General features: G+C 38.4%; 1 protein-coding gene across 7 annotated transcripts in view; it reads right to left on the reverse strand.

Moving 5' to 3' along the window:
• ASAP2 (ArfGAP with SH3 domain, ankyrin repeat and PH domain 2) overlaps window positions 1–13,165 on the reverse strand; it is a 92,748-nt gene that overhangs the window by 41,803 nt on the left and 37,780 nt on the right. For all 7 annotated transcript variants that reach the window (XM_075497975.1, XM_075497976.1, XM_075497974.1 and 4 more), the window contains 3 exons: window positions 12,915–12,989; window positions 11,295–11,344; window positions 536–665 (listed from right to left, as the gene is read on the reverse strand). In XM_075497975.1, coding sequence (XP_075354090.1) covers window positions 536–665; window positions 11,295–11,344; window positions 12,915–12,989 — 255 coding nt within the window. The remainder of the gene's footprint in view (window positions 1–535; window positions 666–11,294; window positions 11,345–12,914; window positions 12,990–13,165) is intronic.

Genomic DNA, 13,165 nt, shown 5'->3' on the forward strand with positions numbered 1-13,165 from the left:
ACCTGACATGCCCTTAAACAATCAAACCAAAAATATTTACATCAGGTTTAACATACTGCAAAATCACAAAGATTTCAAAGTAGAAACATTCTGAAACATCTTGAAAGACAACTGGATTCCATCCTTAGCACTTTTTTTTCAGTACCAACCCAATAGTGTGCTAGACTGGAGTCTCTCCTCATAATAACGCAACAGCTGTCAGCGTAGGGAACAATTCAGAGAATGATCTAGGGCTTAAAATAACTTACAGTGAAGTAGTAGTGTAAAGGCTTATTTATTATCATATCTTAGTATTTAATTGAGCTTTGCATTATTTATTTATTCTACAATTTACTTGTTAAGTGAAATTAGAAAAGATCTCAATTCCCTGAAAAGTCAGCACATCAGGATAAAAAAAAAATGTGTTTTAGCAAATGGAGTCCACTAATAACTTGGCATATCCCTTTAATATCACAGTTGCCATTAAACAATTGTGGTTTTCAAAATGTTCCTAAAAGTATTAGCAGACCAATATGAATTTCACATCGAATCTTACCTCACACATCTGTAACTGGAAGAACCTTCTCTCTTTCTCCATCTCTTCTGCAATTTCAGCTCCACTTATTTCTGTACGGATCATCCCATGCAGCTTAGCATGCTCTTTTTTCTCCTTCTCTATTTTTGTACTATAAGGCAAAGAATCAGTCAATGAAGTGAGAAATCCACAGCCTCTCAGGAAATCTGATTATTCACAAAGTCTACTGACAGATACAGAGCCAAACTCTTGTAGCTTTGCATATGACGTACTTCCAGATGACATTTCATTTGAAATTTGACAATGACTAAAGATCAGCAATGACATACAGTAGCTGAAAACTAATTCAATCATCTGTTAAAATAATGTCCTGACAGATATTCCAAAAGAAGATACTAAATGAGAGGATGATACTAAGTTCTTGCACTGAAGAAAAAAAAATCCAGAAACAAAATAATTAATTTTAATTGAAAATGTAGGGGCATGTTTAATCCCAACTGACCAAACACCGGTTAAGAGAGTTCAGTTATGTCACCAGATTTATTGAGTCTTGCCTGTCATCAAGTCATCTTCTATATATACAGGGTTTCCTAAGCCAAAATCACAGTTGCCATCCCTACTTGCTACTGAGCCAGTTGGCACTGGGAATGCTGGCCAGCCGGCTGTGTTGCAGACTTCAAAGTCTGCTAGACCAGCTGTCCTAATTCCCTAAAAGTTTCCATGAACATTTTCCAAGAGCTCTGAATAAAACAGGTTCTCTTGCAGAATATAAATGAATAACCAATGCCTGCCATACAGTATAACTCCCCTAAACACACTTGTGCATTTGTTACAGCTATTCTCCATACTATTCCTAAAGGCAGTACCATCATTATACTACCCAGTTAGACAAGCCTAATATGAAAAAATATATTATTAAAAGAAAATACATGAGGTTGTTTGCTTTTTGGAGGAAGACTTCTAGTTTGCCACTTGTATCATTTAGAAGCTGAAAATTCTGCAAAGAGCTTCCTGAGGAAATGCTATACGGCTTTTGAACAAGAGGAAGCATTACACAGGAATACAGGAAGCCGATGAGAGGACTAAATAACACACACATTGTCGTACCTCCTCTTGGGCAGTCAAGTGTCTCTCAGCTCTCTCTCTGAAAAGATGACATGTCTCAAGTGTTCTCTTAACCTGATGTTAAAATTACCCGAACAGCTTATGGGAAAATGTCCTAGATGGTCTAAGGACTTCCAGTCAACAATATATACTGTACTCATACTTCTCAAGAATGAGGAACTGCCTCCTCTTATACCTCAAGCAGCAAGGGAAAACTAGAATTAATCCCATTAATCCCATTCTGTAACATTCCCACAGGGAAACATTTTGAACATCAATTCAAAAAGCCTTACTGCGCTCTCGGTACAGGCAGGCACAGCAGAGCAAGCCCCGTGCAGTACTCCAGCAGCCAGCACATCCAGCCAGCACTGAGTTCCTTCTCAGCCCATCACGTCCCGCCAGAAGCAGACGTTTGGAGGGAAGCTCCTCTCCTTTGAAATACATATTCTGAAAACCTTCACTCGCCTGAATAAAAACTCAATTCCAGAACATTCTGTTTTCATCAAAAATAAGTCTGTACTCTTACCACTTACTGCCAATTATGCCATTTTGTAGCCACAGAATACAGAGTCCAAACACAAGAATTAACCAGACATCAACTGTGAACAAGGGAGATAAACCATTACAAAAAGAGTCACAGAAAATTATAAATATGCGGCTCATTTCTAGCACACACTCTAGGAGAGTTTACATTATATCATACTTGATAGTTCTAAAAAAGTCAAACCTCAGAGCAAAGATCCAGGATGGTTTTAGTTCTCTCAATTTCCACACTAATCTAACAATTCCTGAGGCCAGAGAATTCACTGAAATGTGCGTCAAGTCTAATAATTATCAATTGCTATTGTATTGTATTTTCATTGTTTACAGAGAACAATACTCAAACATAGGATGACATAACCATCTCTAAAATTTTAAGAGCTTATTAACATGTCATAAGGTGTCTCTAAATACTAGTTAAACTAAAAGACAACTAACGCTGCCAAAGAGTCAAACATTATGCACAATATTACAGCATACATTGTTTTAAGAAACTGAATTCCTTTTAAAGAGCTAGATTTTAGTGAAAGAGTCCTTTGTACTTGTTAAAGGATAAATCATACTCCACAGGCAAAAAGTAGTTAAACCAAGACTAAGCATACCGATGTCTACCAAGTAATCCAGAGAAACAAGACGTCCTAGAAGCTGTTTGCTGGAGCTCCAGGCTCCATGGCTTCAAAAACTTCAGAGATGCTTTACAAAAAAACCAAACCACCTCTCAGTGACAAGTACCAGAGATACATGATGGTGCATTTCACATTTGCATTTCCTTATGTATGCTTTTAGTCTCTAACTACATTTTCAGCTTTGTAATCCAGAATTCAACCTGTTGTTTTGCTACAGTAATATGCTACCTCCTATCTGACTGATACTACAGGGCACTTTGTTTCTAGGGAAACAAAGAAACCACATACAGCAGTGTTGCATGCAAATCTCCTGAGTGCTGTGGTTGGCTGTGTTTCCTACCCAAATGCAAGGGTCAACTCAGCTTCAAGTGTCACTCTACTGTGACATTAACCAAATCCTTCTGGCAAAGACAGTTCTACAATGTACCACTGTGGGACTTCCAAATATTGCAGGGTATTCAGGTTTTCCAGTCAGATCAGTTAAGCAAAATTAATAAGAAAATTGGAACAACTAGAAAAATCCTCTAGAAGCAATAAGGAAGCAAATGTTTTGCAAAGCTGCTGTTCTTGAAGCTCATACAGCACATATCACTTATATAGACTTTGCTGACTAAGATTAAAATCCAAGCACGCTTCAGGCCATTTACAATGCAGCTGCACATGACTAATATACAGTGAGCTCAGATTTCTGTAACAGACAAATAAAGCTGAAATACAGGATGGAGAATTACAACAAAAAAGTCAATCAGATACAAAATAAATGATCTTGCCCATTCAGTTTCCACTATATGACTATTTTTACAACTCCAATTTGAAAAGCAACTTTCAATATACATTTTAATTTGTATTTCAAAGAAATCAATTTTGTCATACAGATCATGGTATAAATAAACAAAGTAGGCATTTTTATTTTTTTAAACTTTAGTAAAATAGGTCCTGTCCTTTGTGTTTAACATGCCAAAGACTGGTATCTATTTTCAGCCAGTAACAAGGGTAAACAACTAGAAACCCTGTGTACATGCAGCAGTAGTGAACTGGCTGGCTGAGCAGCAACTCTGTCTTTCTTCCTCTCCTTCCCCATATAGCAGTAAGCCAGGCTGAGTCTGGGTACGTCCATGAGAAGGTGCAGAGACTGGGAATAGCACCTGGAAGGCACAGACTTGAATGGGGAACACTCTGGAAAATGGAGTGCTTCCAAGGGCTATTTTGTTTGGCAAAATAATATTATACATTTTCATTTCAAATACCCTTTCTTTGTCTAGTCTTCCTTTTCAGCCTGACTCTCCAACTTCAGCTCTGGCATCCTAGCCTTTCAGTGAAAGAGCCTCCATCTTATTTTATCCTGCTGTCTGTCAAGGCTGCTGACAGTAAAGAACGACTCACTCTCTTATCACCTAAGTCCTGAATGGAGAAGTCATCTTTTCCCTTTGGAAATGCTGGGAAGCTTTTCCCTTTCACTCATCCTGCACAGGGGGATGGGGGAAAATAGGGCAGAGTGAGCAAAATGTGTCCAGATCTTTCCACTATTTCATCCCTAATATCTGCAGATTCATTCAAAGCTTTTTCCATTTAATTTGCAGGTAATCTCTTTCAAAATAAAAATACTTAATAAGAAATCTCAGGCTCAAAGCAGTATATAGTAGATGTTGTTTACCTGGACTTTAGTAAAGCCTTTGAAACCCTTTCCCACAGCATTCTCCTGGAGAAACTGGCTGCTCATGGCTTGGATGGGCGTACACTTTGCTGGGTAAAAAACTGGCTGGATGGCTGGGCCCAAAGAGTTGTGGTGAATGGAGTCAAATCCAGTTGGTGGCTGGTCACAAGTGGTGTTCCCCAGGGCTCAGTACTGGGGCCAGTTCTGTTTAATATCTTTATCAACGATCTGGACAAAGGGACCGAGTGCACCCTCAGTGAGTTTGCAGAGGACACCAAGTTGGGTGGGAGTGTTGATCTGTTTGAGGGTAGGAAGGCTCTACAGAGGGACCTGGACAGGCTGGATCAACAGGCCAAGGCCAACTGTATGAGGTTTAACAAGGCCAATTGCCAGGTCCTGCACTTGGGCCACAGCAACCCCATGCAACGCTACAGGCTTGGGGAAGAGTGGCTGGAAAGCTGCCTGGCGGAAAAGGACCTGGGGGTGTTGGATGACAGCCGCCTGAATATGAGCCAGCAGTGTGCCCAGGTGGCCAAGAAGGCCAATAGCATCCTGGCTTGTATCAGGAATAGTGTGGCCAGCAGGACTAGGGAAGTGATTGGGCCCCTGTACTCAGCACAGGTGAGGCTGCACCTCGAATACTGTGTTCAGTTTTGGGCCCCCCACTACAAGAGGGACATTGAGGTGCTGGAGCATGTCCAGAGAAGGGCAACGAAGCTGGTGAAGGGTCTGGAGCACAAGGCTGATGGGGAGTGGCTGAGGGAACTGGGGTTGTTTAGCCTGGAGTAAAGGAGGCTGAGGGGAGACCTTATCACTCTCTACAACTACCTGAAAGGAGGTTGTAGCGAGGTGGGTATTGGTCTCTTCTCCCAAGTAACAAGCGATAGGATGAGAGGAAATGGCCTCAAGTTGTGCTGGGGAGGTTTAGATTGGATATCAGGAAAAATTTCTTCACCGAAAGGGTTGACAGGCACTGGAACAGGCTGCCCAGGGAAGTGGTTGAGTCACCATCCCTGGAAGTATTTAAAAGTCGTATGGATGTGGTACTTAGGGACACTGTTTAGTGGTGGACGTGGCAGTGTTAGGTTTACGGTTGGACTTGATGATCTTAAAGGTCTTTTCCAACTTAAATGATTCTATTATTTTATTCTGTGATTCTATATTAAAGCTACCTTGTTTAGCACTTTCATTCTATGCCACTATTTTCAAGATGTCACCTCCACTTTGTCTTAAGTACATGCTTTAAAAGGAAACATGGCAGAAATATCTGCGATCTATGAATATCACTGATCTACTGAATCAAGTGAGAGCTCTGAAGAAGTAATTTGCGAAAAGCTTGCAGAATTTTCAGCTAAAATTTTTACATACTTTTTAAAAAATGAGTTTACCAAACTGGAAACATCATCACTTAATCAAATAGCTATGCAAACATCTTTACTGAAGACTGTAATAAGATTTTGTTCATACTTCCATTGACTTAAAATGGTTCAGAAACAAACCATCAATGATAGAGTTGTATCTAGATATGAATGCTTGCGTTTCTGCACAGTAACGTAATGCACCTCAGCCTACTCCTTTGATCTTATAATCCCATAAGCACATTCAAACAACTTGTTCTCTTCCCTCATTTGTGCATAACAGACCTCATGCCCGGCTTTTAAAAGGAGAATGGCAAAGGAGGAGGGGGAGCCAGCCTTCCCAGGAAAAGCTTGTTAGTTTTCATTAAGCATTTATGTTTCATAGCATTAGCACAACACTTATGAACACTTCAGAGGACTTCTGAAGATAATATATATTTACAGGCCTAAAAATAAGACACCTTTATTTAAAAAATTAACATTTCTTTATTTTCAGGAAAGACAGGTTTATGTCTGGAATACAGACACTACTATTCAGCTAAAAAAATGAGTAAATAATATGCTTCAGTAAGTTTATGCTTTTATTTCCTGTGCAAAATTGATACAATGTCTTTACCTCAAAATCTACCACAACAGGACCGATTAAACTGAAGAATGTGGGTGAAATCTGGCTTGCTGCTTTGTTGAATATGGTCTGCCTGCTGGGAGAATGAGCAGTTTTTATGACATGTGTACTCCTTCCCCATATGCTCCCCTGGCGCGGCTGCCATTAGTGTTTAAGTACATGGGGGAAAGCAACTGCCTCATAACAAAAAGAGCCCAGTCTGCACCAATTCTACCCAAAGGACATAGACAGACTAGGCCCACTGCAGTGCTGTAGTGACAGGCAGCATCGCCCAGCTCTTATATGGGAAACAAAGACTGTAACTGAGGTCCTAAGAGATCCAGCCTCCCTCAGTTACTTCAGCTAATGTGATCTTCAGGGAAATACTCTGACAAGTTAGATAGCTGCAGGGCGAAGAAGTTGCATAATAATCGACACTGAGGGATGGTGATCCAAGAGCATAAGAATGGATCTTAACATCACTCTCCCAAACAAGACTAGATACATAGTAATTTTTAAACACACTTAATTACACATACAGAGCTCAAGTAGCAGCTCAGAAATTGTTATGGGGAAAAAGCAAAACAAATGCCATTTTTTGAATTAACTGAATTTCTTTTAAAATAGGTCACACTTGGGTATATTAGCACCTGGTATGACATCACAAAGGTGCAAGTAAGAGAGATGTGATATTGAGGCAAATAAGCTCCAACTCTTCCTTATAAAGACAGCCTATCGAGACAGAAATCGGGATGAAGACACTGTCACTTCTCCACAGACTACAAAAATACCACTTTGATATCTAGCACTTAGCTTCGCAGGTTGGTACTTGTGACTAGGAAAAGCAGATGAATGGTATGACTTTAAGCATATGATACAGAGGGATATGCAGACAAGGAGCAGCCTAGCAGCCTTGAACGGTTTGTTAACCCAAAGGGAAAAGAAAAAGAAAGGAGAAAAAAAAGAAAAGGAAAAAAAAAAAAAAGAGAGATATTCACATATTTGAAGAAGTATCACTGGAAAAGATAGCTAACTAAGCATAAACCTAGGACTAGTTTTAGGCACAGTCCAAATGAGGAGTTATCTAAGGTAACAGACTTGAAGAAAGCTGAGCAAACCTCTGGTTATCAACACCTACATCCACCATCCCACTCTGGCAACACAAGTTGTAGGTGAGATCAAGGTTAGCTCTCCCAGTCCCTTTGCCCTTTTGTTAAGGCAGAGACTGTGAAGATATTACAACAAAGAAATTCAATTCACAATTAAGAATTCTTCAGATGACTCTGCATCTACCCACTGCTACAGATGACCAAAATGCACAGCTATAAGGAAGTTCAGATCCATTTGGGACAGCCACGGAATCAAAACAGTTATTATCTCAAGAAACCTCAGTGGCATATATAATAGCAACCCAGAAAAACCTCACTGTTTTCCTATGTCCAAAATTTAGTAGATGACAAAGCCGACCCGAACAGAGTCAGGCTCAAACTGATACTCTGACCTGAGCTTCAAAATCACATCATTAAACTTCCCATCTCTGATTTGTGAAGACCAATGCTCAATAATGACAGCTGGCAACATCTCAACTTATCTGGGAACCGATCTCAACACACAAGAGGGTCTGACAAATCCTGCAGTCCTACTGCAGGGGAAGGTGTCTCAGGGAAGTTCCAGTAGAATTTAACTCAACAGAACTGTGGAAAATCGGTCTGCTCCTTGGTAGAAGTGAGGAAGCTTGCACTGAAAAACAATATTCCGACTGTCAAACTTAAGCCACAATAAGTAATTTCTGCTGTTGTAAAACAACCACAAAAAAAAAAAAAAGCCCCTTGTTTTAAAGAATTTTCCTGTACATAGAATTCCCAGGCTCCCTATCCCAAGCCTCAAGCAGATGATCCTTTGGTCTTGATCAAAGTGAAGGAGCCCAACAGGCTAGACTAAGAGCTTTAAACTCTAGAATATTGATGTGGAGCTTTCATCTAACCACTTAAAAAAACTAGAGCACATAGCAATTGTACCAGCCCACCACCTGGAAATATCACAGAAAATGGTAATGGATCTGAAAGAATTTCCTAATAAACATGTGGTACCTTCAGCTTTTGCTTGTTGAATAACCTGACACATAAATGGCTTAGAAATAAGCATTGTCAAGGAGGTGTACTTCATTTGTTAAAAAAATCTTGCAGAAACTACAGAGGTAACTTGGAAAGAGGTATCTCCTTACAGTGGAAAAAGGAATCTGTTTTGGATCAAAACCCAAGTGTTATCTGAAAGCAAAGTCATAAAGCAGGCTTTCTAAAGGACTGTTGGTTAAAAGGGAAAAAAAAATCTCATGATATCATACAAGCAGCGGTGGCTTCAATCCCACAGACAGAAAATAAACACAATGTCAACATCACATTTTCAGGTCCTGAATGAAATAACATACACAACAATGTTTCCAGGTATCTACTGTCCTTGAACTCAAATGAGAATCCCCAAATATACAGATTCAAATACATTTTCTATGGGCATTTTTACTTCTTAAGTCCTCAGCTAAGTTAAAAAACAAAAGAAAGCATTTCTGGAGTACCTGACTGAAACAGACCACCTGCTCTGACCAAACTGAGGATCAAAGTACAAATCTTTACATCACAGCAACACTCTCATCCTGGTGAATATTCTACCAGAAATTCTAAAAGCATCAGAGATCTTGGTCCAGTAGTAACAGTGTTCTTGGTCTATGTCCCAGCACCGTGCAGATGTATTTTAAATTCTGCTCATAAACTTTGTGGGATGTCACTATGAATAAGTTATACATAAGTAAACAAGCTTTCAGATCCAGCAATCAAGCACTGGTAGACAATAGCAGACTAAATTACAGGACTGTTCTTTATGGCCCATCCTCAGAGATCAACTACTGCCATGGGCAACGATTGGAAATCTTAATTACATCAACAGCCGATAACTGGCACAGCACCAAATGAGATTGTTCACTGGTATTAAGAACACGAAACACTGGAGCCATCACAATCTTCCAAGGATTCAGGCTGTCAGACTGAAGTTTTATTTCAACATTTCAGAATGTCTTGTTATGAAAATCCAGCTATAGCTAGGCAGTTTCAAAAACCAAAAGCCACTCAGGTTGTCCTCACAAACCGAGCCTAGAAAGCAGCAATTAGACCGTTCTCATTGTTATTCACAAAAGGAATAATGAAATTTAGCTAACTTGCTAAACTTGATGCTCTTGTGAGTAAACCACCTACAAGAATAATTTCTGAAGACTGCACACAACTTCAGATGGGCTAACTCAGTGTGCACCAGAGAATCATTATAATTTTGTGCAATTAAAAAAATACTAAAAAAGGGTGCTAGATTCTCAGCCAATCTAGGTGGCTAAGGATCTGCAAGCTATTTATATTAAACAGCATCATCATATGTGATTCTTCTGGACCTGAATCATCAGAAATCGTCTGATACATGCAGCACTATCTCAGAAGATCAAAGATGCTGGAGGTGTGACACGAAACTCAGCTGATATCAATCCAGGTAATACTGGAATAAGGAATAAAACCCACTACAAAATTCTACTTCAGAGACTATCTGCTGTGCTGATACAATTGACTTGGCCAACCCAGGCAACAACTGTTCCTGATGTAGAGCACTAAACCACTTGAAGATTTACAAGGTACCGAAATTAATTATGTTTAATCTTAGGGGCTGGGCTTTGTTGACTCATTTGATTCATTTAGCTGGATATAAAATTCTGTTATTAAAACTGATTTTATAGCTGTTTATACTGTGCATCAGGTACCTTCAAACAATGGCTTATGCTAAGCTGGGCTAGACACACAACATGAGAGACAGTTGACAAGATTCAGATAGGTGTTCATCCACTTCTAGTACGACAGCATCCAACCTTGGCATTAAATGCAGAAACATCCATATCTTTAAACAAACTACAATAAGTAAGTGTGGTTTACTAAGGTTCCTGGTACTGGGTTACTCTGGAATCACGTGCCGTTTTGAAATGGTAGCAGCAAACACCCCCACCAGCCCTATCACCTCATTGGTAAGTGCCAAAGGCTCAGCATCAAATAAGGTCCTCCTAGAGACGTCAGCACTGGGTACAGTCTCGTGAGATGTGCTAGAGCCAGAGACATTACAGAGTCATTACAAAGGTTTTAGGCTAACAAATCCAGAACTAAATCTTGACTTGCATACTCTTGATATTTTTTGTTAAGATATTTCAAAGCACTCAGTCATAAAATATGTAATTTCTTCTGTGCTCCTCAACTAAAGAAACTTGCTAATTATAGCGAATTAGTCACTGATGAGAAGAAGAAAAAAAACCCGCCAACAACAAATGCTTAAAAGGACATCAAGTACAATTATGTTGCTGTGCTTTTGGTAGCTAAGGATGAAAACACAGGGTGGCTAACTTTTCATTTTATATAGTAGTGTCCTCCAAAAGTAGAGGAAGGCAGAAAAGGAAGTGGACTTTCACATGTAGTAGATTACAGGGTATAATATGGATACTATCAAAAATTTAAAAAATTTCTTTCCCAATTAAAGCAAAACTTTCTCAGTTGAAGTGGAAGAATATGCAGCGGAAGAACATGCACTGAGAGATTATACTCATTACTTGGAACTTCATTAAACGAAGAGATCTACCATAGACACTAACTGTCACGGCACACAAACACATGACAATTTACTCATGAAATAAGTTGTATATTACAGAATTTGAAATGCTTGTGTCCATGCACTTGTATTTTCACACAGCTCCAGGTTTTAAGAAAAAAAAACTCAGCTTCCCACCTAGGACTTCTGGCTGGGACCTTAATGTTAAATAATGACCTTTACAGATTTCAGTTATACTTCCTTTTTAAATAGAAGTTTAAAAGATACATACACTTTTGTTTCATAGTCCTTCCATGCTTTATCAAAGGGTTTTTTCAGGTCCTGTCAAGAAAAAAGAAAAAAATACAGTTAGTTATTTACATGAAAAATACTGTGGCTCTAACAATGAAGACACACCTTGGCCATTTGCAGTGCGTACTAGAATAAGGGACTCCACTCTTTCTTGAATAGCTCAGCTAAGGATTGTGTAAAAGCAATCTTGCACATAGGAAAACAATCTTGTACACAGAATTAATACACTTATGGTTTTAAAAGCATCTCTAGAATGCTTTTTACAGCTCCATTTTACTCCTTAAAAGGTATAACCACATGTCATCCCAAGAGCACACTATGCAATTAATCAAATCAGTTATTTTCTCATCATTCCATCTCTGGCTCCACTGGAAAGAACCGCCTGTCCTGAGGCTGTGGTATAGCCTTGGCTAAGGACTTGATTCATCCCACTAAAGTTAAAGAAATCAATTTCCCATTGACTTAATGGGAGCAGTATAGGCCATACAGCTCGACATAACTAATTCTGTGAGAATTTTGAATTATTTATGTTCCAAATTCTTTTATTTTTTCCCTCTAAATAAGCCAATTTGGAAAAACTGATCTTAACAAGTTGTAAAATTATTTTCCTGATGTCTAAAAATGCAGCAGTTGAAATTCTGCTGGAGTTCAAGAGATCGGCCAACTACAAAAAAAATAGTTAAAACTGTCAGATGCTGGAAAAACTTTGCAACTACAGATTAGGAAATAATTCTTACATGTCAGCTAGTTATTTCGACAATTATGAAATTAATTAAAGCAGCATTTGATTATTTTCTCAAGTCAGGAACATGGGGCAACACTGTATTGTAATAAATGTATTTATTCTGACATAGAAAAAGAGAAGAACAAAAGGAGTGAAATGTGGTAAGCAAGCAACACAAAGATAATAAGCCTATTTTACTAAATAATCTGTTTATCCTCCAGTAATTTACAGAGACCATTTTTAGTCTGTGTACATTTTTCTTCTTCCTTCGATGTCCTAGAACAATAGCTGCCAGTTGCTTCCTGTTTGCTCAGTAGTAAACGAAGCATAAGTCAAATAAGTTTGTTGGCTATAGGCTTTGAAATTTATTATAAACATATCATCATTTGAGTCCTAAGTTGTTATTATTTCAAATAGGAAATATCCTCAGGGTACAAATAAATTTCAGCTTTGTTAAGAAAAATCCTATGCTCATGCAGTCTAATACGTCTTCCTTAATAATCCATATAGTTCCAGGTATGTTTAGAAAGCTAAATAAATACATTAATAATAATCCTTTTAAATAAAATACTACCCCCTCCTCAACTAAGTAAACATCTAAATTCTTACACCTCTTTCTCTGCTTATCTTCTATATCTCAGGGCTGCTTTTAAAGCTTCTCAAATGTTGTTTTGTATACATAGTCAAGAGCATGCTGTATGTGAAACCACAAACAGAAGGGATGACTCAATTCACAAAAAAACCCCCTCTTGTTTATTAAGCTAATACGTTACTTTAATATCCCATGCCTTCCATCAAATAAGATTAATACACTAGCTAAATGTATTTATTGTACACCAACAATAATTTTATATATAAATAAGAAGATAATCATACCCCTTTTACTCCTTTCAGATCTCCCTTCAGTAAACTGTCCAATGGAAAAGTGATTATGTTGTTCATATTCTGAATCTATAACAAGAAAATTACATCAAAACATTTAATATATTTTAACGCAGAACATACACTGTCTCAATTCACACATTTCAGAACGTTTCACATGGAAATCTTATATATTATTTTCCTAACCCTGCTTTACGAAGATGTTTATCAGTATAGCCAGTAATCAAAGATGAAGGCAACATGAG

The sequence above is a fragment of the Mycteria americana genome, chromosome 3, assembly GCF_035582795.1.
Source record: "Mycteria americana isolate JAX WOST 10 ecotype Jacksonville Zoo and Gardens chromosome 3, USCA_MyAme_1.0, whole genome shotgun sequence".
Taxonomy (NCBI): Eukaryota; Metazoa; Chordata; class Aves; order Ciconiiformes; family Ciconiidae; genus Mycteria; species Mycteria americana.